This window comes from Engystomops pustulosus, chromosome 8 (genome assembly GCF_040894005.1).
Source record: "Engystomops pustulosus chromosome 8, aEngPut4.maternal, whole genome shotgun sequence".
In the NCBI taxonomy this organism is placed as follows: Eukaryota; Metazoa; Chordata; class Amphibia; order Anura; family Leptodactylidae; genus Engystomops; species Engystomops pustulosus.
In genome coordinates, this window is record NC_092418.1 from 106,069,730 (window position 1) to 106,096,694 (window position 26,965).

The window sequence follows — 26,965 nt, forward strand, 5'->3', positions numbered from 1 at the left end:
TCCTCATGGACTGTAAGCTCTTGTGTCCCCCCTCATCCTCATAGACTGTTAGCTCTTGTGTCACCTCCTCATAGACTGTAAGCTCTTGTGTCACCACCTCATCCTCATAGACTGTAAGCTCTTGTGTCACCTCCTCATAGACTGTAAGCTCTTGTGTCCCCCCCTCATCCTCATAGACTGTAAGCTCTTGTGTCTCTCCTTCATCCTCATAGACTGTAAGCTCTTGTGTCACCCCCTCATCCTCATAGACTGTAAGCTCTTGTGTCACCCATTCATCCTCATAGACTGTAAGCTCTTGTGTCACCCTCTCATCCTCATAGACTGTAAGCTCTTGTGTCACCCCCTCATCCTCATAGACTGTAAGCTCTTGTGTCACACCCTCATCCTCATAGACTGTAAGCTCTTGTGTCACTCCCTCATCGACTGTAAGCTCTTGTGTCACCCCCTCATCCTCATAGACTCTAAGCTCTTGTGTCTCCCCTCATCCTCATAGACTGTAAGCTCCTGTGTCATCCCCTCATCCTCATAGACTGTAAGCTCTTGTGTCACCCCCTCATCCTCATAGACTGTAAGCTCCTGTGTCACCCCCTCATCGTCATAGACTGTAAGCTCTTGTGTCTGCCCCTCATCCTCATAGACTGTAAGCTCTTGTGTCACCCCCTCATCCTCATAGACTGTAAGCTCTTGTGTCATCCCCTCATCCTCATAGACTGTAAGCTCTTGTGTCACCACCTCATCCTCATAGACTGTAAGCGCTTGTGTCCCCCCTCATCCTCATAGACTGTAAGCTCTTGTGTCACCCCTCATCGACTGTTAGCTCTTGTGTCACCCGCTCATCCTCATAGACTGTAAGCTCTTGTGTCACCCCCTCATCATCATAGACTGTAAGCTCTTGTGTCACCCCCTCATCCTCATGGACTGTAAGCTCTTGTGTCCCCCCTCATAGACTGTAAGCTCTTGTGTTACCCCCTCATCCTCATAGACTGTAAGCTCTTGTGTCACACCCCATCCTCATAGACTGTAAGCTCTTGTGTCACCCCCTCATCCTCATAGACTGTAAGCTTTTGTGTCACCTCCTCATCCTCATAGACTGTAAGCTCTTGTGTCCCCCCCTCATCCTCATAGACTGTAAGCTCTTGTGTCACCCCCTCATCCTCATAGACTGTAAGCTCTTGTGTCACCCCCTCATCCTCATGGACTGTAAGCTCTTGTGTCCCCCCCTCATCCTCATAGACTGTAAGCTCTTGTGTCTCTCCTTCATCCTCATAGACTGTAAGCTCTTGTGTCACCCCCTCATCCTCATAGACTGTAAGCTCTTGTGTCACCCATTCATCCTCATAGACTGTAAGCTCTTGTGTCACCCTCTCATCCTCATAGACTGTAAGCTCTTGTGTCACCCCCTCATCCTCATAGACTGTAAGCTCTTGTGTCACACCCTCATCCTCATAGACTGTAAGCTCTTGTGTCACTCCCTCATCGACTGTAAGCTCTTGTGTCACCCCCTCATCCTCATAGACTCTAAGCTCTTGTGTCTCCCCTCATCCTCATAGACTGTAAGCTCCTGTGTCATCCCCTCATCCTCATAGACTGTAAGCTCTTGTGTCACCCCCTCATCCTCATAGACTGTAAGCTCCTGTGTCACCCCCTCATCGTCATAGACTGTAAGCTCTTGTGTCTGCCCCTCATCCTCATAGACTGTAAGCTCTTGTGTCACCCCCTCATCCTCATAGACTGTAAGCTCTTGTGTCATCCCCTCATCCTCATAGACTGTAAGCTCTTGTGTCACCACCTCATCCTCATAGACTGTAAGCGCTTGTGTCCCCCCTCATCCTCATAGACTGTAAGCTCTTGTGTCACCCCTCATCGACTGTTAGCTCTTGTGTCACCCGCTCATCCTCATAGACTGTAAGCTCTTGTGTCACCCCCTCATCATCATAGACTGTAAGCTCTTGTGTCACCCCCTCATCCTCATGGACTGTAAGCTCTTGTGTCCCCCCTCATAGACTGTAAGCTCTTGTGTCACCCCCTCATCCTCATAGACTGTAAGCTCTTGTGTCACACCCCATCCTCATAGACTGTAAGCTCTTGTGTCACCCCCTCATCCTCATAGACTGTAAGCTTTTGTGTCACCTCCTCATCCTCATAGACTGTAAGCTCTTGTGTCCCCCCCTCATCCTCATAGACTGTAAGCTCTTGTGTCACCCCCTCATCCTCATAGACTGTAAGCTCTTGTGTCACCCCCTCATCCTCATGGACTGTAAGCTCTTGTGTCCCCCCTCATCCTCATAGACTGTTAGCTCTTGTGTCACCTCCTCATAGACTGTAAGCTCTTGTGTCACCCCCTCATCCTCATAGACTGTAAGCTCTTGTGTCTCTCCTTCATCCTCATAGACTGTAAGCTCTTGTGTCACCACCTCATCCTCATAGACTGTAAGCTCTTGTGTCACCTCCTCATAGACTGTAAGCTCTTGTGTCCCCCCCTCATCCTCATAGACTGTAAGCTCTTGTGTCTCTCCTTCATCCTCATAGACTGTAAGCTCTTGTGTCATCCCCTCATCCTCATAGACTGTAAGCTCTTGTGTCACCCATTCATCCTCATAGACTGTAAGCTCTTGTGTCACCCTCTCATCCTCATAGACTGTAAGCTCTTGTGTCATCCCCTCATCCTCATAGACTGTAAGCTCGTGTCACCCCCTCATCCTCATAGACTGTAAGCTCTTGTGTCACCCCCTCATCCTCATAGACTGTAAGCTCTTGTGTCTGCCCCTCATCCTCATAGACTGTAAGCTCTTGTGTCACCCCCTCATCCTCATAGACTGTAAGCTCTTGTGTCATCCCCTCATCCTCATAGACTGTAAGCTCTTGTGTCACCCCTCATCCTCATAGACTGTAAGCTCTTGTGTCACCCCCTCATCCTCATAGACTGTAAGCTCTTGTGTCACCACCTCATCCTCATAGACTGTAAGCGCTTGTGTCCCCCCTCATCCTCATAGACTGTAAGCTCTTGTGTCACCCCTCATCCTCATAGACTGTAAGATCTTGTGTCACCCCCTCATCCTCATAGACTGTAAGCTCTTGTGTCCCCCCTCATCGTCATAGACTGTAAGATCTTGTGTCACCCCCTCATCCTCATAGACTGTAAGCTCTTGTGTCCCCCCTCATCCTCATAGACTGTAAGCTCTTGTGTCAACCCCTCATCCTCATAGACTGTAAGCTCTTGTGTCACCTCCTCATCCTCATAGACTGTAAGCGCTTGTGTCACCTCCTCATAGACTGTAAGCTCTTGTGTCCCCCCTCATCCTCATAGACTGTAAGCTCTTGTCCCCCTCATCCTCATAGACTGTAAGCTCTTGTGTCCCCCTCATCCTCATAGACTGTAAGCTCTTGTGTCCCCCCCCCCCATAGACTGTAAGCTCTTGTGCCTCCCCCCCCTCATCCTCATAGACTGTAAGCTCTTGTGCCTCCCCCCCCTCATCCTCATAGACTGTAAGCTCTCTTGTCACCCCCTCATCCTCATAGACTGTAAGCTCTTGTGTCACCCCCTCATCCTCATAGACTGTAAGCTCTTGTGTCCCCCCCCCTCATCCTCATAGACTGTAAGCTCTTGTGCCTCCCCCCCCTCATCCTCATAGACTGTAAGCTCTCTTGTCACCCCCTCATCCTCATAGACTGTAAGCTCTTGTGTCCCCCCTCATAGACTGTAAGCTCTTGTGTCACCCGCTCTTCCTCATAGATTGTAAGCTCTTGTGTCACCCCCTCATCCTCAGACTGTAAGCTCTTGTGTCCCCCCTCATCCTCATAGACTGTAAGCTCTTGTGTCACCCCCTCATCCTAATAGACTGTAAGCTCTTGTGTCACCCCCTCATCCTAATAGACTGTAAGCTCTTGTGTCACCCGCTCTTCCTCATAGATTGTAAGCTCTTGTGTCCCCCCTCATAGACTGTAAGCTCTTGTGTCACCCCCTCATCCTCATAGACTGTAAGCTCTTGTGTCCCCCCTCATAGACTGTAAGCTCCTGTGTCCCCCCTCATAGACTGTAAGCTCTTGTGTCCCCCCTCATAGACGTTAAGCTCTTGTGTCACCCCCTCATCCTCATAGACTGTAAGCTCTTGTGTCCCCCCTCATAGACTGTAAGCTCCTGTGTCACCTCCTCATCCTCATAGACTGTAAGCTCTTGTGTCACCCCCTCATCCTCATAGACTGTAAGCTCTTGTGTCCCCCCTCATAGACTGTAAGCTCTTGTGTCACCCCCTCATCCTCATAGACTGTAAGCTCTTGTGTCACCCCCTCATCCTCATAGACTGTAAGCTCTTGTGTCCCCCCTCATAGACTGTAAGCTCTTGTGTCACCCCCTCATCCTCATAGACTGTAAGCTCTTGTGTCCCCCCTCATAGACTGTAAGCTCCTGTGTCACCCCCTCATCCTCATAGACTGTAAGCTTTTGTCACCTCCTCATCCTCATAGACTGTAAGCTCCTGTGTCACCTCCTCATCCTCATAGACTGTAAGCTCTTGTGTCCCCCCTCGTAGACTGTAAGCTCCTGTGTCACCCCCTCATCCTCATAGACTGTAAGCTCTTGTGTCACCCCTCATCCTCATAGACTGTAAGCTCCTGTGTCACCCCCTCATCCTCATAGACTGTAAGCTTTTGTCACCTCCTCATCCTCATAGACTGTAAGCTCTTGTGTCACCCCCTTCATCCTCATAGCCTGTAAGCTCCTGTGTCACCTCCTCATCCTCATAGACCTCAATCACCAACAGCCCAACGTTCTTATACAGACGTCATTGACCCAAGAAGCTATTGGGGGTGTATTGTCGGATGGAGCCTTCCCTGGGTCACCTCTCACAGATTGCCCCACACTCTCTGCTTGACTCCCTCTCACACTCACAACTTCAAGGAACTAATCCTCAGGGGGACATTTTTCGAGACATGACGTCACCTACCACTAAACTGACGTCCATAATCTACAGATCCTCAGTAAAGGATGGTCACGTGACTGAATGATAAACGTCCGGACCGCTCTGATGTTCATCGTTTACCACAACCTACGAACGCACCGCCCACATATAACTCCACCTACACACCGCTCCTCCCACCACAGCAGCGACTCCTGATTGAGGTATAAGGCTGATCACGTGATCGTGACAACCGCCAGTGTTGATGACGTCACATGACGAAGTTTGAGAAGTCATATGACTGGTCACATGACCCTCCTTCCATCATACTCGGGTCCTGCGTGACGGAAAGATGAGCGCCAGCAGCGGGGAGAGAGAACCTGAGGTAACGGAGCGGTACCGCACTGCCCTGTGTGTACCTTCTCCCTCACCCCCAGTGTATATATGTACCCCCTGTATAATATACTGTATATACACATCCCCCCAGTATATATATATATGTACCCCCTGTATAATATACTGTATATACACATCACCCCCAGTATATATATGTACCCCCTGTATAATATACTGTATATACACATCACCCCCAGTATATATATGTACCCCCTGTATAATATACTGTATATACACATCACCCCCAGTATATATATGTACCCCCTGTATAATATACTGTATATACACATCACCCCCAGTATATATATGTAACCCCTGTATAATATACTGTATATACACATCACCCCCAGTATATATATGTACCCCCTGTATAATATACTGTATATACACATCACCCCCAGTATATATGTACCCCCTGTATAATATACTGTATATACACATCACCCCCAGTGTATATATGTACCCCCTGTATAATATACTGTATATGCACATCACCCCCAGTATATATATGTACCCCCTGTATAACATACTGTATATACACATCACCCCCAGTATATATATGTACCCCCTGTATAATATACTGTATATACACATCACCCCCAGTATATATATGTGCCCCCTGTATAACATACTGTATATACACATCACCCCCAGTATATATATGTAACCCCTGTATAATATACTGTATATACACATCACCCCCAGAGTATATATGTACCCCCTGTATAATATACTGTATATACACATCACCCCCAGTATATATATGTACCCCCTGTATAATATACTGTATATACACATCACCCCCAGTATATATATGTACCCCCTGTATAATATACTGTATATACACATCACCCCCAGTATATATGTATCCCCTGTATAATATACTGTATATACACATCACCCCCAGTGTATATATGTACCCCCTGTATAATATACTGTATATGCACATCACCCCCAGTGTATATATGTACCCCCTGTATAATATACTGTATATACACATCACCCCCAGTATATATGTACCCCCTGTATAATATACTGTATATACACATCACCCCCAGTGTATATATGTACCCCCTGTATAATATACTGTATATGCACATCACCCCCAGTATATAAATGCACCCCCTGTATAATATACTGTATATACACATCACCCCCAGTATATATATGTACCCCCTGTATAATATACTGTATATACACATCACCCCCAGTATATATATGTACCCCCTGTATAATATACTGTATATACACATCACCCCCAGTATATATATGTACCCCCTGTATAATATACTGTATATACACATCACCCCCAGTATATATATGTACCCCCTGTATAATATACTGTATATACACATCACCCCCAGTATATATATGTACCCCCTGTATAATATACTGTATATACACATCACCCCCAGTATATATATGTACCCCCTGTATAATATACTGTATATACACATCACCCCCAGTATATAAATGCACCCCCTGTATAATATACTGTATATACACATCACCCCCAGTATATATGTACCCCCTGTATAATATACTGTATATACACATCACCCCCAGTATATATATGTACCCCCTGTATAATATACTGTATATACACATCACCCCCAGTATATATATGTACCCCCTGTATAATATACTGTATATACACATCACCCCCAGTATATATATGTACCCCCTGTATAATATACTGTATATACACATCACCCCCAGTATATATATGTACCCCCTGTATAATATACTGTATATACACATCACCCCCAGTATATATATGTACCCCCTGTATAATATACTGTATATACACATCACCCCCAGTATATATGTACCCCCTGTATAATATACTGTATATACACATCACCCCCAGTATATATATGTACCCCCTGTATAATATACTGTATATACACATCACCCCCAGTATATATATGTACCCCCTGTATAATATACTGTATATACACATCACCCCCAGTATATATATGTACCCCCTGTATAATATACTGTATATACACATCACCCCCAGTATATATATGTACCCCCTGTATAATATACTGTATATACACATCACCCCCAGTATATATATGTACCCCCTGTATAATATACTGTATATACACATCACCCCCAGTATATATATGTACCCCCTGTATAATATACTGTATATACACATCACCCCCAGTATATTTATGTACCCCCTGTATAATATACTGTATATACACATCACCCCCAGTATATATATGTACCCCCTGTATAATATACTGTATATACACATCACCCCCAGTATATATGTACCCCCTGTATAATATACTGTATATACACATCACCCCCAGTGTATATATACCCCCTGTATAATATACTGTATATGCACATCACCCCCAGTATATAAATGCACCCCCTGTATAATATACTGTATATACACATCACCCCCAGTGTATATATGTACCCCCTGTATAATATACTGTATATGCACATCACCCCCAGTATATAAATGCACCCCCTGTATAATATACTGTATATACACATCACCCCCAGTATATATATGTACCCCCTGTATAATATACTGTATATACACATCACCCCCAGTATATATATGTACCCCCTGTATAATATACTGTATATACACATCACCCCCAGTATATATATGTACCCCCTGTATAATATACTGTATATACACATCACCCCCAGTATATATATGTACCCCCTGTATAATATACTGTATATACACATCACCCCCAGTATATATGTACCCCCTGTATAATATACTGTATATACACATCACCCCCAGTATATATATGTACCCCCTGTATAATATACTGTATATACACATCACCCCCAGTGTATATATGTACCCCCTGTATAATATACTGTATATACACATCACCCCCAGTATATATATGTACCCCCTGTATAATATACTGTATATACACATCACCCCCAGTATATATGTGTACCCCCTGTATAATATACTGTATATACACATCACCCCCAGTATATATATGTACCCCCTGTATAACATACTGTATACACACATCCCCCCAGTATATATATATGTACCCCCTGTATAATATACTGTATATACACATCACCCCCAGTATATATATATACCCCCTGTATAATATACTGTATATACACATCACCCCCAGTATATATGTGTACCCCCTGTATAATATACTGTATATACACATCACCCCCAGTATATATATGTACCCCCTGTATAACATACTGTATATACACATCCCCCCAGTATATATATATGTACCCCCTGTATAATATACTGTATATACACATCACCCCCAGTGTATATATATACCCCCTGTATAATATACTGTATATACACATCACCCCCAGTATATATGTGTACCCCCTGTATAATATACTGTATATACACATCACCCCCAGTGTATATATATACCCCCTGTATAATATACTGTATATACACATCACCCCCAGTATATATATATGTACCCCCTGTAGAATATACTGTATATACACATCACCCCCAGTATATAAATGCACCCCCTGTATAATATAATGTATATACACAACACCCCCAGTATATATATATGTACCCCCTGTATAATATACTGTATATACACATCACCCCCAGTATATATATATGTACCCCCTGTATAATATACTGTATATACACATAACCCCCAGTATATATATGTACCCCCTGTATAACATACTGTATATACACATCCCCCAGTATATATATATGTACCCCCTGTATAATATACTGTATATACACATCCCCCAGTATATATATGTGCCCCCTGTATAATATACTGTATATACACATCACCCCCAGTATATATATGTACCCCCTGTATAATATAATGTATATACACAACACCCCCAGTATATATATATGTACCCCCTGTATAATATACTGTATATACACATCACCCCCAGTATATATATGTACCCCCTGTATAATATACTGTATATACACATCACCCCCAGTGTATATATGTACCCCCTGTATAATATACTGTATATACACATCACCCCCAGTATATATATGTACCCCCTGTATAATATACTGTATATACACATCACCCCCAGTATATATGTGTACCCCCTGTATAATATACTGTATATACACATCACCCCCAGTATATATATGTACCCCCTGTATAACATACTGTATATACACATCCCCCCAGTATATATATATGTACCCCCTGTATAATATACTGTATATACACATCACCCCCAGTGTATATATATACCCCCTGTATAATATACTGTATATACACATCACCCCCAGTATATATGTGTACCCCCTGTATAATATACTGTATATACACATCACCCCCAGTATATATATGTACCCCCTGTATAACATACTGTATATACACATCCCCCCAGTATATATATATGTACCCCCTGTATAATATACTGTATATACACATCACCCCCAGTGTATATATATACCCCCTGTATAATATACTGTATATACACATCACCCCCAGTATATATGTGTACCCCCTGTATAATATACTGTATATACACATCACCCCCAGTATATATATGTACCCCCTGTATAACATACTGTATATACACAACACCCCCAGTATATATATATGTACCCCCTGTAGAATATACTGTATATACACATCACCCCCAGTATATAAATGCACCCCCTGTATAACATACTGTATATACACAACACCCCCAGTATATATATATGTACCCCCTGTATAATATACTGTATATACACATCACCCCCAGTATATATATGTACCCCCTGTATAATATAATGTATATACACATCACCCCCAGTATATATATATACCCCCTGTATAATATACTGTATATACACATCACCCCCAGTATATATATATACCCCCTGTATAATATACTGTATATACACATCACCCCCAGTATATATATATACCCCCTGTATAATATACTGTATATACACATCACCCCCAGTATATATATGTACCCCCTGTATAATATACTGTATATACACATCACTCCAGTATATATATGTACCCCCTGTATAACATACTGTATATACACATCACCCCCAGTATATATATGTACCCCCTGTATAATATACTGTATATACACATCACCCCCAGTATATATATATATACCCCCTGTATAATATACTGTGTATACACATCACCCCCAGTATATATATACCCCCTGTATAATATACTGTGTATACACATCACCCCCAGTATATATATGTACCCCCTGTATAATATATTGTATATACACATCACCCCCAGTATATATATATGTACCCCCTGTATAATATACTGTATATACACCACCCCAGTATATATGTATCCCCTGTATAATATACTGTATATACACATCACTCCAGTATATATATGTACCCCCTGTATAATATACTGTATATACACATCACTCCAGTATATATATGTACCCCCTGTATAATATACTGTATATACACATCACCCCCAGTATATATATATACCCCCTGTATAATATACTGTATATACACATCACTCCAGTATATACATGTACCCCCTGTATAATATACTGTATATACACATCATCCCCAGTATATATATGTACCCCCTGTATAATATACTGTATATACACATCACCCCCAGTATATATATATATATATTCATATATGTGCCCCTGTATAATATACTGTATATACACATCACCCCCAGTATATATATGTACCCCCTGTATAATATACTGTATATACACATCACCCCCAGTATATAAATGCACCCCCTGTAGAATATACTGTATATACACATCACCCCCAGTATATATATATACCCCCTGTAGAATATACTGTATATACACATCACCCCCAGTATATATATGTACCCCCTGTATAATATACTGTATATACACATCACCCCCAGTATATATATATACCCCCTGTATAATATACTGTATATACACATCACCCCCAGTATATATATATACCCCCTGTATAATATACTGTATATACACATCACCCCCAGTATATATATGTACCCCCTGTATAATATACTGTACATACACATCACCCCCAGTATATATATGTACCCCCTGTATAATATACTGTATATACACATCACCCCCAGTATATATATGTACCCCCTGTATAACATACTGTATATACACATCACCCCCAGTATATATATGTACCCCCTGTATAATATACTGTATATACACATCACCCCCAGTATATATGTGTACCCCCTGTATAATATACTGTATATACACATCACCCCCAGTATATATATGTACCCCCTGTATAATATACTGTATATACACATCACCCCCAGTATATATATATATACCCCCTGTATAATATACTGTGTATACACATCACCCCCAGTATATATATGTACCCCCTGTATAATATACTGTATATACACATCACCCCCAGTATATATATATGTACCCCCTGTATAATATACTGTATATACACATCACCCCCAGTATATATGTATCCCCTGTATAATATACTGTATATACACATCACTCCAGTATATATATGTACCCCCTGTATAATATACTGTATATACACATCACTCCAGTATATATATGTACCCCCTGTATAATATACTGTATATACACATCACCCCCAGTATATATATATACCCCCTGTATAATATACTGTATATACACATCACTCCAGTATATACATGTACCCCCTGTATAATATACTGTATATACACATCATCCCCAGTATATATATGTACCCCCTGTATAATATACTGTATATACACATCACCCCCAGTATATATGTGTACCCCCTGTATAATATACTGTATATACACATCACCCCCAGTATATATATGTACCCCCTGTATAATATACTGTATATACACATCACCCCCAGTATATATATGTACCCTCTGTATAATATACTGTATATACACATCACCCCCAGTATATATATGTACCCCCTGTATAATATACTGTACATACACATCACCCCCAGTATATATATGTACCCCCTGTATAATATACTGTTTATACACATCACCCCTAGTATATATATATATATATATATATATATATATATATGTGCCCCCTGTATAATATACTGTATATATATATCTTTCAGGTGGAGTCCCGGGAGGATGAGGAGCAGCAGGTGAAGCTGCTGGAGATCCTGGAGCTGCTTGTTGCCGCTGGTTATTTCAGGGCCAGAATTAAAGGCCTCTCCCCATTTGACAAGGTGAGGACAGGGATGAGCCGCGCTGCGGACACTCAGGTTGTGTTCTCTTCTGCTCTCTGACCTCCTGCGCTTCTATGTGTCTCCCCCTACAGGTGGTTGGTGGCATGACCTGGTGCATCACTACCTGCAACTTTGATATTGATGTGGATCTACTATTCCAGGAGAATTCTACCATCGGACAGAAGATGTGAGTACAGCGGGAAACACCGGCAGGAGGAGCCGGCTCATACACACCACAGGATAGTCTGAGTGTAGTGATACCACCATGAGACCCCCAGCACCAGCCTGACATCTCCTCCTCCACAACATTACAGAGACCCCCAGCACCTCCCTAACATCTCCTCCTCCACAACATTACAGAGACCCCCAGCACCAGCCTGACATCTCCTCCTCCAATACATTACAGAGACCCCCAGCACCGGTCTGACATCTCCTCCTCCAATACATTACAGAGACCCCCAGCACCAGCCTGACATCTCCTCCTCCAATACATTACAGAGACCCCCAGCACCTCCCTAACATCTCCTACTCCAATACATTATAAAGACCCCAGCACCAGCCTGACATCTCCTCCTCCAATACATTACAGAGACCCCCAGCACCTCCCTAACATCTCCTCCTCCAATACATTATAGAGACCCCCAGCATCAGCCTGACTACTCCTCCTCCACAACATTACAGAGACCCCCAGCACCAGCCTGACATCTCCTCCTCCAATACATTACAGAGACCCCCAGCACCGGCCTGACATCTCCTCCTCCAATACATTACAGAGACCCCCAGCACCAGCCTGACATCTCCTCCTCCAATACATTACAGAGACCCCCAGCACCAGCCTGACATCTCCTCCTCCAATACATTACAGAGACCCCCAGCACCAGCCTGACATCTCCTCCTCCAATACATTACAGAGACCCCCAGCACCAGCCTGACATCTCCTCCTCCAATACATTACAGAGACCCCCAGCACCAGCCTGACATCTCCTCCTCCAATACATTACAGAGACCCCCAGCACCAGCCTGACATCTCCTCCTCCAATACATTACAGAGACCCCCAGCACCAGCCTGACATCTCCTCCTCCAATACATTACAGAGACCCCCAGCACCAGCCTGACATCTCCTCCTCCAATACATTACAGAGACCCCCAGCACCAGCCTGACATCTCCTCCTCCAATACATTACAGAGACCCCCCAGCACCTCCCTAACATCTCCTCCTCCAATACATTACAGAGACCCCCAGCACCAGCCTGACATCTCCTCCTCCAATACATTACAGAGACCCCCCAGCACCTCCCTAACATCTCCTCCTCCAATACATTACAGAGACCCCCCAGCACCAGCCTGACATCTCCTCCTCCAATACATTACAGAGACCCCCAGCACCAGCCTGACATCTCCTCCTCCAATACATTACAGAGACCCCCAGCACCAGCCTGACATCTCCTCCTCCAATACATTACAGAGACCCCCAGCACCAGCCTGACATCTCCTCCTCCAATACATTACAGAGACCCCCAGCACCAGCCTGACATCTCCTCCTCCAATACATTACTGAGACCCCCCAGCACCAGCCTGACATCTCCTCCTCCACAACATTACAGAGACCCCCAGCACCAGCCTGACATCTCCTCCTCCAATACATTACAGAGACCCCCAGCACCAGCCTGACATCTCCTCCTCCAATACATTACAGAGACCCCCAGCACCAGCCTGACATCTCCTCCTCCAATACATTACAGAGACCCCCAGCACCAGCCTGACATCTCCTCCTTCAATACATTACAGAGACCCCCAGCACCAGCCTGACATCTCCTCCTCCAATACATTACAGAGACCCCCAGCACCAGCCTAACATCCCCTCCTCCAATACATTACAGAGACCCCCAGCACCAGCCTGACATCTCCTCCTCCAATACATTACAGAGACCCCCAGCACCAGCCTGACATCTCCTCCTCCAATACATTACAGAGACCCCCAGCACCAGCCTGACATCTCCTTCTCCAATACATTACAGAGACCCCCCAGCACCAGCCTAACATCTCCTCCTCCAATACATTATAAAGACCCCCAGCACCAGCCTGACATCTCCTCCTCCAATACATTACAGAGACCCCCAGCACCAGCCTGACATCTCCTCCTCCAATACATTACAGAGACCCCCAGCACCAGCCTGACATCTCCTCCTCCAATACATTACAGAGACCCCCCAGCACCTCCCTAACATCTCCTCCTCCAATACATTACAGAGACCCCCAGCACCAGCCTGACATCTCCTCCTCCAATACATTACAGAGACCCCCAGCACCAGCCTGACATCTCCTCCTCCAATACATTATAGAGACCCCCAGCATCAGCCTGACATCTCCTCCTCCACAACATTACAGAGACCCCCAGCACCAGCCTGACATCTCCTCCTCCAATACATTACAGAGACCCCCAGCACCGGCCTGACATCTCCTCCTCCAATACATTACAGAGACCCCCAGCACCGGCCTGACATCTCCTCCTCCAATACATTACAGAGACCCCCAGCACCAGCCTGACATCTCCTCCTCCACAACATTACAGAGGCCCCCCGCACCAGCCTGACATCTCCTCCTCCAATACATTACAGAGACCCCCAGCACCAGCCTGACATCTCCTCCTCCAATACATTACAGAGACCCCCCAGCACCAGCCTGACATCTCCTCCTCCAATACATTACAGAGACCCCCCAGCACCAGCCTGACATCTCCTCCTCCAATACATTACAGAGACCCCCAGCACCAGCCTGACATCTCCTCCTCCAATACATTACAGAGACCCCCAGCACCAGCCTGACATCTCCTCCTCCAATACATTACAGAGACCCCCAGCACCAGCCTGACATCTCCTCCTCCAATACATTACAGAGACCCCCAGCACCAGCCTGACATCTCCTCCTCCAATACATTACAGAGACCCCCAGCACCAGCCTGACATCTCCTCCTCCAATACATTACAGAGACCCCCAGCACCAGCCTGACATCTCCTCCTCCAATACATTACAGAGACCCCCAGCACCAGCCTGACATCTCCTCCTCCAATACATTACAGAGACCCCCAGCACCAGCCTGACATCTCCTCCTCCAATACATTACAGAGACCCCCAGCACCAGCCTGACATCTCCTCCTCCAATACATTACAGAGACCCCCAGCACCAGCCTGACATCTCCTCCTCCTCCTCCCCCAGTATATAACAGAAATCCCCAGGTCCTAGGTAGGTTACTAGGTAGGTTGGGGAGTAGGTTCCTGGGTAGGTGGTGGACAGGGTCCCAGGGTAGGGTTCCCAGGGTAGGGTTCCCAGGGTAGGGTTCCCAGGGTAGGGTTCCCAGGGTAGGGTTCCCAGGGTAGGTGGTGGGTAGGGTTCCTGGGTAGGTGGTGGGTAGGGTTCCTGGGTAGGGTTCCTGGGTAGGGTTCCTGGGTAGGGTTCCTGGGTAGGTGGTGGGTAGGGTTCCTGGGTAGGGTTCCTGGGTAGGGTTACTGGGTAGGTGGTGTGTAGGGTTCCTGGGTAGGGTTCCTGGGTAGGTGGTGGGTAGGGTTACTAGGTAGGTTCCTGGGTAGGGCTCCTGGGTAGGGTTACTAGGTAGGTTCCTGGGTAGGGCTCCTGGGTAGGGTTCCTGGGTAGGTGGTGGGTAGGGTTACTAGGTAGGTTCCTGGGTAGGGCTCCTGGGTAGGGCTCCTGGGTAGGGCTCCTGGGTAGGGCTCCTGGGTAGGGCTCCTGGGTAGGGCTCCTGGGTAGGGCTCCTGGGTAGGGTTCCTGGGTAGGTGGTGGGTAGGGTTCCTGGGTAGGGTTCCTGGGTAGGGCTCCTGGGTAGGTGGTGGGTAGGGTTCCTGGGTAGGGTTCCTGGGTAGGGTTACTGGGTAGGTGGTGGGTAGGGTTCCTGGGTAGGGTTCCTGGGTAGGTGGTGGGTAGGGTTACTAGGTAGGTTCCTGGGTAGGGCTCCTGGGTAGGGTTACTAGGTAGGTTCCTGGGTAGGGCTCCTGGGTAGGGTTCCTGGGTAGGTGGTGGGTAGGGTTACTAGGTAGGTTCCTGGGTAGGGCTCCTGGGTAGGGCTCCTGGGAAGGGTTACTAGGTAGGTTCCTGGGTAGGGTTCCTGGGTAGGGTTCCTGGGTAGGGCTCCTGGGTAGGGTTCCTGGGTAGGGCTCCTGGGTAGGGCTCCTGGGTAGGGCTCCTGGGTAGGGCTCCTGGGTAGGGCTCCTGGGTAGGGCTCCTGGGTAGGGCTCCTGGGTAGGGCTCCTGGGTAGGGCTCCTGGGTAGGGCTCCTGGGTAGGGCTCCTGGGTAGGGCTCCTGGGTAGGGCTCCTGGGTAGGGTTCCTAGGTAGGTGGTGGGTAGGGTTACTAGGTAGGTGGTGGGTAGGGTTACTAGGTAGGTGGTGGGTAGGGTTACTAGGTAGGTGGTGGGTAGGGTTACTAGGTAGGTGGTGGGTAGGGTTACTAGGTAGGTGGTGGGTAGGGTTACTAGGTAGGTGGTGGGTAGGGTTACTAGGTAGGTGGTGGGTAGGGTTACTAGGTAGGTGGTGGGTAGGGTTACTAGGTAGGTGGTGGGTAGGGTTACTAGGTAGGTGGTGGGTAGGGTTACTAGGTAGGTGGTGGGTAGGGTTACTAGGTAGGTGGTGGGTAGGGTTACTAGGTAGGTGGTGGGTAGGGTTACTAGGTAGGTGGTGGGTAGGGTTACTAGGTAGGTGGTGGGTAGGGTTACTAGGTAGGTGGTAGGTAGGGTTACTAGGTAGGTGGTGGGTAGGGTTACTAGGTAGGTGGTGGGTAGGGTTACTAGGTAGGTGGTAGGTAGGGTTCCTGGGTAGGGTTACTAGGTAGGGTTCCTGGGTAGGTGGTGGGTAGGGTTACTAGGTAGGTGGTGGGTAGGGTTACTAGGTAGGTGGTGGGTAGGGTTACTAGGTAGGTGGTGGGTAGGGTTACTAGGTAGGTGGTGGGTAGGGTTACTAGGTAGGTGGTGGGTAGGGTTACTAGGTAGGTGGTGGGTAGGGTTACTAGGTAGGTGGTAGGTAGGGTTACTAGGTAGGTGGTGGGTAGGGTTACTAGGTAGGTGGTGGGTAGGGTTACTAGGTAGGTGGTAGGTAGGGTTACTAGGTAGGTGGTGGGTAGGGTTACTAGGTAGGTGGTGGGTAGGGTTACTAGGTAGGTGGTGGGTAGGGTTACTAGGTAGGTGGTGGGTAGGGTTACTAGGTAGGTGGTGGGTAGGGTTACTAGGTAGGTGGTGGGTAGGGTTACTAGGTAGGTGGTAGGTAGGGTTACTAGGTAGGTGGTGGGTAGGGTTACTAGGTAGGTGGTGGGTAGGGTTACTAGGTAGGTGGTAGGTAGGGTTCCTGGGTAGGGTTACTAGGTAGGGTTCCTGGGTAGGTGGTGGGTAGGGTTACTAGGTAGGTGGTGGGTAGGGTTACTAGGTAGGTGGTGGTGTGGGGCTGTGTACATGTTGGAGTTGGGATTGGAGCTTTTTCCTGTTGGGAGGTTTTGTCTTGTCTTTCAGGCTTCACTTCTGGTGACAGTTTTTGCTGCTGCTTTGGTAGGGACTGGAGGAGGGAGCAGCAGCTGTGATGAGCTTGTGGTGCTGCAGGACTGCAGGGAGGACATCACAATCTCCTCTTGTCTTTTCAGAGCAGTAACTGAGAAGATTGTGTCCGTTTTACCGAAAATGAAATGTCCGCACCGTCTGGAGCCGCATCAGATCCAAGGCCTGGACTTCATCCACATCTTCCCTGTCATCCAGGTACTCCGGGGCCTCGCCACCTCTGGGTGCAGGTTGGGTGTGTGTGTTTTGTTATGCGGAGGTCCTCTCGGTGCAAGGGGCATGGGGGGGGGGGGGTCATGTGGGTTTACAGTGGGGGTCGTGTGTGTTGTGGTGGGGGTCATGTAGGTGCACGGGGGCAGGGGTGTGTACAGGGGGGTTCTGTCCGTGAAGGGGGGCTATGTGCGGTGAAGTGGTAGGGTCCCTCTGGGTGTAGGGGGTCATGTGGGTGCAGGGTGGGTGGGTCCCTTGTCCTGACTCTTCCTCCTTCTGGCAGTGGTTGGTGAAGCGCGCCATAGAGACGCGACAGGAAATGGGGGATTACATCCGCTCTTATTCTGTGTCTCAGTTCCAGAAGGATCACAGTCTCCCTGAGGTAAGTGCACCCTGTGCGGGGAGGGGAGGGGGGCAGCATCCAGAGCATTTACTGTACGGTTTTTTTGTTCTTTTTTCAGGATGCTGAATTCTCCAGCCGGAGAGAGAAGGCAATGAAGACCCTAAATGAGACCTGTGTAAGTATATAGATAATACCCTGTGTATATAGGGTCAGTATAGGGTGTAGTATATAGATAATACCCTGTGTATATAGGGTCAGTATAGGGTGTAGTATATAGATAATACCCTGTGTATGTAGGGTCAGTATAGGGTGTAGTATATAGATAATACCCTGTGTATGTAGGGTCAGTATAGGGTGTAGTATATAGATGATACCCTGTGTATGTAGGGTCAGTATAGGGTGTAGTATATAGATAATACCCTGTGTATGTAGGGTCAGTATAGGGTGTAGTATATAGATAATACCCTGTGTATATAGGGTCAGTATAGGGTGTAGTATATAGATAATACCCTGTGTATATAGGGTCAGTATAGGGTGTAGTATATAGATAATACCCTGTGTATATAGGGTCAGTATAGGGTGTAGTATATAGATAATACCCTGTGTAAGTATATAGATGATACCCTGTGTATATAGGGTCAGTATAGGATGTAGTATATAATCTCCTGTGTATATAGGGTCAGTATAGGATGTAGTATATAATCTCCTGTGTATATAGGGTCAGTATAGGATGTAGTATATAATCTCCTGTGTATATAGGGTCAGTATAGGATGTAGTATATAATCTCCTGTGTATATAGGGTCAGTATAGGATGTAGTATATAGATAGTATCCTGTGTGTATAGGATGTAGCATATAGATAATCTCCTGTGTCTGTGGAGGGGGCTTTCTCTGTCCTATAGGGGGCATCTCCTGATTTCCCACAATGCTCTTGTGTGCGTTGAGTTATGTGATTCCCGGTTGGATTGGAGTCTCCTCTGTCTCTGCAGGAGATTTACAAACCTCGTAGACGGTACAAGCGTCAGGAGGACGCGGCGGAGCTAACGGATGAGGAGTCGCGGGTTCACTCCACTCTCCTGGAGTACGGCAGGTACCGGCACCGTATAGATGGGAACGTTTCTGCAGAAGCCTCTTCCATGGGTTACTTGCTTTCTTGGGCCCTGGCAGGGTCCGGACACGGGGGCAGTGGTGGGGCCTGGGGGTGGGCTGGCACTGGGACAGACGGTGGGGGTGGCAAAGGAGGGGTTAATGTAGGGTCCTGGGGGTAAGGGGCCTCGCAGGGTCAGTAGGGGGTCAAGGCGGAAGTAGTAAGTAGGGCAGTAATGGAGTATGACCTGTGACCTGTCTTCCATTGTAATGGATTTTACTATGAAGGAAACGGTTTTCAGTATTTTCAGCAGATTTCTACATTTTCTTTGTTTTTGCAGGAGATATGGAACCAGAAAACTTGGAAAGATGGAGAAGGTATAATATCTCTGCTGTCTGTCCCCTCCTCCTGTGTAATATCTCTGCTGTCTGTCCCCTCCTCCTGTGTAATATCTCTGCTGTCTGTCCCCTCCTCCTGTATAATATCTCTGCTGTCTGTCCCCTTCTCCTGTATAATATCTCTGCTGTATGGCCCCTCCTCCTGTGTAATATCTCTGCTGTCTGCCCCCCTCCTCCTGTATACCATCTCTGCTGTCTGTCCCCTCCTCCTGTATAATATCTCTGCTGTCTGTCTCCTCCTCCTGTATAATATCTCTGCTGTCTGTTCCCGTCCACTTGCAGGGGGAGGAACAGAAGCTGTCAGTCTCTTCCGGATTAGTCAAGAGTGACTTAGAGGAGGAGGAGCTTCAAGCACAGGAAGAAGTAAGGGGGAGGGGTTCCTCATGTTGGAGGTGGAGCTTATGGTGGTGTTTTGGGGTTTTTTTTTTACCTTTTTGTTCTTTTTCATTTTAGATTCGCATCAAGTCGTTAATGACGGGGATGGCGGCCATGGACACGGAGCAGGTGAGCGCCGGCTTATGGGCTGTAGTAGGTGTGTGCGCTGCCTCTTACCCATTGACCCTGTGACCTTTCAGGGTCGTCTGACGGCCAGCACGGTGGGGCAGATTGTGGGCTTGCAGTCTCACGAGATAAAGCAGATGGTGTCCGAATACGCAGAGAAGGTAAGTGCGGCCCCTCAGGGGTGTGTCCACCGTTACCTCATGGCGACGCTGACTCCGCCTTTATGTCACCTCCAGCAATCAGAGCTGAGCGCAGAGGAGCGGGCGGAGCAGATGGGGCCGGCGCAGCAGCAGCGCAGGAAGGTGACCGCGCTCAACAAGCAGCTCACCCAGAAGAGCAAGATCCTGGAGCAGGTACAGCACGGCGCCCCCCACTGGCTGCACCCTGCATCCCCAAATCACTGAAATATTTCTAATTTCAGCTGAAAGTAAAATCATCGGAACTGCAAGCGGAACGTGACGAGGCAAAGAGGAAGCTGTCAGAGGTGAGAGCACAGGAGCGCCCGCCCCTCCACAGCCACGGCCACGCCCCAACCCCTTTGGCCCCCTCCCTACTTTTCTTTGCCCTACCCCTGCCTCGGCCCCTGCCGAACCCCTCTGCCCCCCCCCCCACCCCCCTTCGGCTTACCATTTTTGGTGGTTACTTTCTGCAGGTTACACGTTACAGTGACCAGTTGGATGAGGAGACGTCGGCATTGGATAAGTTGGAATCCACTGCAGATCCCGGGTGAGCGACGGCTTCCCTGTTGTTTAACTCTTTGTTACCTACCCTGTTTCCCCGAAAATAAGACAGTGTCTTATATTAATTTTTTGCTCCTAAAGAGGCGCTAGGTCTTATTTTCAGGGGATTCTTGTTTTTCCATGAACAAGAATTTACATTTATCGTTGAACAAAAAATCTACTTCTCTAACCTCCTTATGACTCTCCAAACTCTGAATTTCATGCTGTATTTTTTGTGACTCCATTTCTATTAGATTCTTTGGCCTCAATCTCTCATGTTTAGTAAAAGCACTTCCCATAGATGACCCTTCTTATCCTGGTGGCTGCTGGGATCACATTTGCATCACAACAGTCAGTGATTTATTCCATGAATTCTTCCCCGTGTGACAACTTCTGCAGCATCTAAAAGATCTACTAATACTAATGTATGGCGCGGGGGGAGCTGCTGCTGACACTAGGTCTTATTTTCAGGGGAGGCCTTATATTTCTAAGCCTGAACAAACTTGTACTAGGTCTTATTTTAGGGGAAACGGGGTAGCACATATACCATATCTATCTGGGGAGCCCCGGTGAGGAACCCCTCCCCCTTACTTCTTGCTGTGCTTGAAGCTCCTCCTCCTTTAAGTCACTCTTGACCAATCCGGAAGCGACTGACAACTTCTGTTCCTCCCCCTGCAAGAGGAGGGGGACAGACAGCAGAGATATTACACAGGAGGAGGGGACAGACAGCAGGGATATTACAAAGGAGGAGGGGAAAGACAGCAGGGATATTACACAGGAGGAGGGGACAGACAGCAGAGATATTATACAGGAGGAGGAGACAGACAGCAGAGATATTACACAGGAGGAGGAGACAGACAGCAGAGATATTATACAGGAGGAGGGGACAGACAGCAGAGAGATTACACAGGAGGAGGGGACAGACAGCAGGGATATTACAAAGGAGGAGGGGAAAGACAGCAGGGATATTACACAGGAGGAGGGGACAGACAGCAGAGATATTATACAGGAGGAGGAGACAGACAGCAGAGATATTACACAGGAGGAGGAGACAGACAGCAGAGATATTATACAGGAGGAGGGGACAGACAGCAGAGAGATTACACAGGAGGAGGGGACAGACAGCAGAGAGATTACACAGGAGGAGGGGACAGACAGCAGAGAGATTACACAGGAGGAGGGGACAGACAGCAGAGAGATTACACAGGAGGAGGGGACAGACAGCAGAGAGATTACACAGGAGGAGGGGACAGACAGCAGAGAGATTACACAGGAGGAGGGGACAGACAGCAGAGAGATTACACAGGAGGAGGGGACAGACAGCAGAGAGATTACACAGGAGGAGGGGACAGACAGCAGAGATATTACACAGGAGGAGGGGACAGACAGCAGGGATATTACACAGGAGGAGGGGACAGACAGGAGGGATATTACACAGGAGGAGGGGACAGACAGCAGGGATATTACACAGGAGGAGGGGACAGACAGCAGGGATATTACACAGGAGGAGGGGACAGACAGCAGGGATATTACACAGGAGGAGGGGACAGACAGCAGGGATATTACACAGGAGGAGGGGACAGACAGCAGGGATATTACACAGGAGGAGGGGACAGACAGCAGGGATATTACACAGGAGGAGGGGACAGACAGCAGGGATATTACACAGGAGGAGGGGACAGACAGCAGGGATATTACACAGGAGGAGGGGACAGACAGCAGGGATATTACACAGGAGGAGGGGACAGACAGCAGGGATATTACACAGGAGGAGGGGACAGACAGCAGGGATATTACACAGGAGGAGGGGACAGACAGCAGGGATATTACACAGGAGGAGGGGACAGACAGCAGGGATATTACACAGGAGGAGGGGACAGACAGCAGAGATATTATACAGGAGGAGGGGACAGACAGCAGAGATATTATACAGGAGGAGGGGACAGACAGCAGAGATATTATACAGGAGGAGGGGACAGACAGCAGAGATATTACACAGGAGGAGGGGACAGACAGTAGAGATATTACACAGGAGGAAGAGACAGACAGCAGAGATATTATACAGGAGGAGGGGACAGACAGCAGAGATATTATACAGGAGGAGGGGACAGACAGCAGAGATATTATACAGGAGGAGGGGACAGACAGCAGAGATATTACACAGGAGGAGGGGACAGACAGCAGAGATATTACACAGGAGGAGGGGACAGACAGCAGAGAGATTACACAGGAGGAGGGGACAGACAGCAGAGAGATTACACAGGAGGAGGGGACAGACAGCAGAGAGATTACACAGGAGGAGGGGACAGACAGCAGAGAGATTACACAGGAGGAGGGGACAGACAGCAGAGAGATTATACAGGAGGAGGGGACAGACAGCAGAGATATTACACAGGAGGAGGGGACAGACAGCAGGGATATTACACAGGAGGAGGGGACAGACAGCAGGGATATTACACAGGAGGAGGGGAAAGACAGCAGGGATATTACACAGGAGGAGGGGACAGACAGCAGAGATATTACACAGGAGGAGGGGACAGACAGCAGAGAGATTACACAGGAGGAGGGGACAGACAGCAGAGAGATTACACAGGAGGAGGGGACAGACAGCAGAGAGATTACACAGGAGGAGGGGACAGACAGCAGAGAGATTACACAGGAGGAGGGGACAGACAGCAGAGAGATTACACAGGAGGAGGGGACAGACAGCAGAGAGATTACACAGGAGGAGGGGACAGACAGCAGAGAGATTACACAGGAGGAGGGGACAGACAGCAGAGAGATTACACAGGAGGAGGGGACAGACAGCAGAGAGATTACACAGGAGGAGGGGACAGACAGCAGAGAGATTACACAGGAGGAGGGGACAGACAGCAGAGAGATTACACAGGAGGAGGGGACAGACAGCAGAGAGATTACACAGGAGGAGGGGACAGACAGCAGAGAGATTACACAGGAGGAGGGGACAGACAGCAGAGATATTATACAGGAGGAGGGGACAGACAGCAGAGATATTATACAGGAGGAGGGGACAGACAGCAGAGATATTACACAGGAGGAGGGGCCAGTCTGGGGAGCCCCGGTCAGGGCTGTGGATGTCATTGGGTCTGTGTTCTGTGTCGTTAGCGTTTTGCAGAAGCTGCGGTCGCTGGTGGCGATGAACGAGAGTCTGAAGACTCAGGAGCAGCAGTTCCGGGCACATTGTCGGGTGAGTTTATACCCCAGAGGGGGCAGTCTTTGGCTGTACCGCCCCGTCCTGACCTCTGAACTATTACACAGGACGAGATGAGCCGCCTGCAGCAGAACATAGAGACACTGAAGGCAGAGGTGGCAGAGAGTGGGGAAGACAAGGTAACAAACAAGTGGGGGGTGGGGGGGTGCCCCATGGTCTTGTGGGGATGGGGGGGCGCGCCATGGTCCCGTGGGGGTTCGGGGGGGGGGGGGGGCTCATGGTCTCAGGGGGTCATGCTGTGCCTTGTGTTTTCAGGAGAGATCTTCATTGTTTGAGCAGCAGTACAGGGCGGAGCGGGAGAAACTGCAGAAGATCCGCCTCCTGCTGGTGAGCGGTCGTCAGGTTTGGGGTGGTGGGCAGGACCTCCGTGTTTCTCTTTTGGGTGCCTTCTCAGCAGTTCTATGCTGTTATCTCCAGTGTCCTGTTATATCCACGTTTTGCCTCCATTATTATATATAGTCTTCCTTTTCCTGACTCCTCTCCCTCCTCCCAGGCTCGAAGGAATCGGGAAATTGCCATTTTACAGCGCAAAATTGATGAGGTCCCAAGTCGAGCAGAACTGACGCAGTATCAGAAGAGGTTTATAGAGCTATATGGACAAGGTAATGCCTACTGAGCCAGCCCCCCGATATCCAGGCAGCTCTACCTACTGAGCCAGCCCCCCCGACATCCAGGCAGCTCTACCTACTGAGCCAGCCCCCCCGATATCCAGGCAGCTCTACCTACTGAGCCAGCCCCCCGATATCCAGGCAGCTCTACCTACTGAGCCAGCCCCCCCGACATCCAGGCAGCTCTACCTACTGAGCCAGCCCCCCCGATATCCAGGCAGCTCTACCTACTGAGCCATCCCCTTCACTGCAGCATACGGGCAGACGGGGGGAGCAGTCTGCGGGAAGATGTCACTTTCTTTTGTCTTACAGTTTCAGCCACTCACAAGGAGACCAAACAGTTTTTCACTTTGTACAACACCTTGGACGACAAGAAGCTTTACCTAGAGAAGGAGGTGAGGGTCCGGGGATATGGGGGGGAGGAGGAGCAGAGGGTCCGGGGATATGGGGGGGAGGAGGAGCAGAGGGTCCGGGGATATGGGGGGGGAGGAGGAGCAGAGGGTCCGGGGATATGGGGGGGAGGAGGAGCTGAGGGTCCGGGGATATGGGGGGGAGGAGCTGAGGGTCTGGGGATATGAGGGGGGAGGAGCTGAGGGTCTGGGGATATGGGGGGGGAGGAGGAGCCTACAGCTGCTGTAAATGGGATAATACTAATGGAGAAATGTCTGTGTCGGATAAGGAATCCACAGAACACGGCACAGTGGCCAATCACAAACCTCAATCACTGGGGGCTGAGGTGGTCTGCAGGAGGTAGCCAAAGTGGTGATTGTCCTCAGGAGAAGGGAGGGGAGGGATGGAAGGAGGGACGATGCCAGGTAGGATAACGGAGCTGATGGATTTTCTTTATGCATTTCAGGTGAATCTGCTGAATTCCATCCATGACAACTTCCAGCAGTGAGTATGAGCGCACACTTGGGCTCTCGGCCTGCGCTCTTGTGTATTAACCCCAAACTTTTCCTTTTAGAGCAATGGCGTCATCCGGCACCCGGGAGCAGTTCCTCAGGCAAATGGAGCAGATTGTGGATGGGATCAGACAGAACAGGAATAAGGTAGAGCCCGGGCCGGTGCTGGGTGGGGGGGGGGACGCCGCTGCCATTATAGTTGGGGGGACAGGTATTTGGGCGGGGGGCGGGGTTGGAGACAACAGTTTGGAAGCTGCCACTAGAGGGGAGGGGATGACACAGGTATCGGTGGGGGGGTCCTCCCTTTGCTGCGGCACTAAGAGGGTCTTGTATTTTCCAGATGGAGAAGAAGAAGCAGGAGAATAAGATGAGGCGCGACCAGCTGAACGACGAGTACCTGGAGATGCTGGAGAAGCAGCGCCTCTACTTCAAGACTGTGAAGGAGTTCAAAGAGGTGAGAGGCGAGGCCTGGGGCGCAGACCCCCCTAATGTCATCTCCTATTTCATGGCGTCTTCTCCCCTTGTTTCTAGGAATGTCGCAGGAACGAGATGCTGCTGAGTAAACTGAAGGATCGCGACCCCTGACCTCTATAACCAGGGCAACTAACAAGGCCTTGTCATGTGACCTGGTAATAAACAGCAGATGACCCCCCCCCCACGCTGCCTCCATGTTGTTGATGTAGACCTCCATGACACAATGGGGATCATCCCCACAGCAGCCAATCACAGTGCAGCTCTCAGGTTCCCAGGGAAGAATAGGAAATGAAAGCAGAGTTCTTATTGGTTGCTTTGCGACTGATCTAATTATAACCACCTCCCCATCTTTCATCTGTGATCCCATCATCCACAAATTTTTATTTTTATGTTCTTTCGTTCGGGTGGAGATTGAGGTCTATGATAGAAAGTGACCGAGCCGCGTCCTCACATCGTGACTGTAATCAGTG

The 26,965-nt window shown here is 48.1% G+C and overlaps 1 protein-coding gene across 1 annotated transcript; it reads left to right on the plus strand.

Annotated features, from left to right (window-relative positions):
* Positions 1 to 5,140: 5,140 nt before the first annotated feature.
* Positions 5,141 to 26,679, plus strand: LOC140075827 (coiled-coil domain-containing protein 93-like). Its single transcript, XM_072122179.1, has 23 exons — positions 5,141 to 5,280; positions 12,352 to 12,465; positions 12,558 to 12,652; positions 18,108 to 18,219; positions 18,515 to 18,613; positions 18,693 to 18,749; positions 19,564 to 19,664; positions 20,002 to 20,038; positions 20,342 to 20,422; positions 20,513 to 20,563; positions 20,635 to 20,721; positions 20,797 to 20,913; positions 20,982 to 21,044; positions 21,213 to 21,286; positions 24,406 to 24,487; positions 24,559 to 24,630; positions 24,767 to 24,838; positions 25,005 to 25,113; positions 25,432 to 25,514; positions 25,976 to 26,013; positions 26,084 to 26,168; positions 26,362 to 26,475; positions 26,553 to 26,679. Exons 1-23 carry the CDS (start codon positions 5,248 to 5,250, stop codon positions 26,604 to 26,606), a joined length of 1,830 nt encoding a protein of 609 aa, XP_071978280.1. The 5' UTR covers positions 5,141 to 5,247; the 3' UTR covers positions 26,607 to 26,679.
* Positions 26,680 to 26,965: the final 286 nt, after the last annotated feature.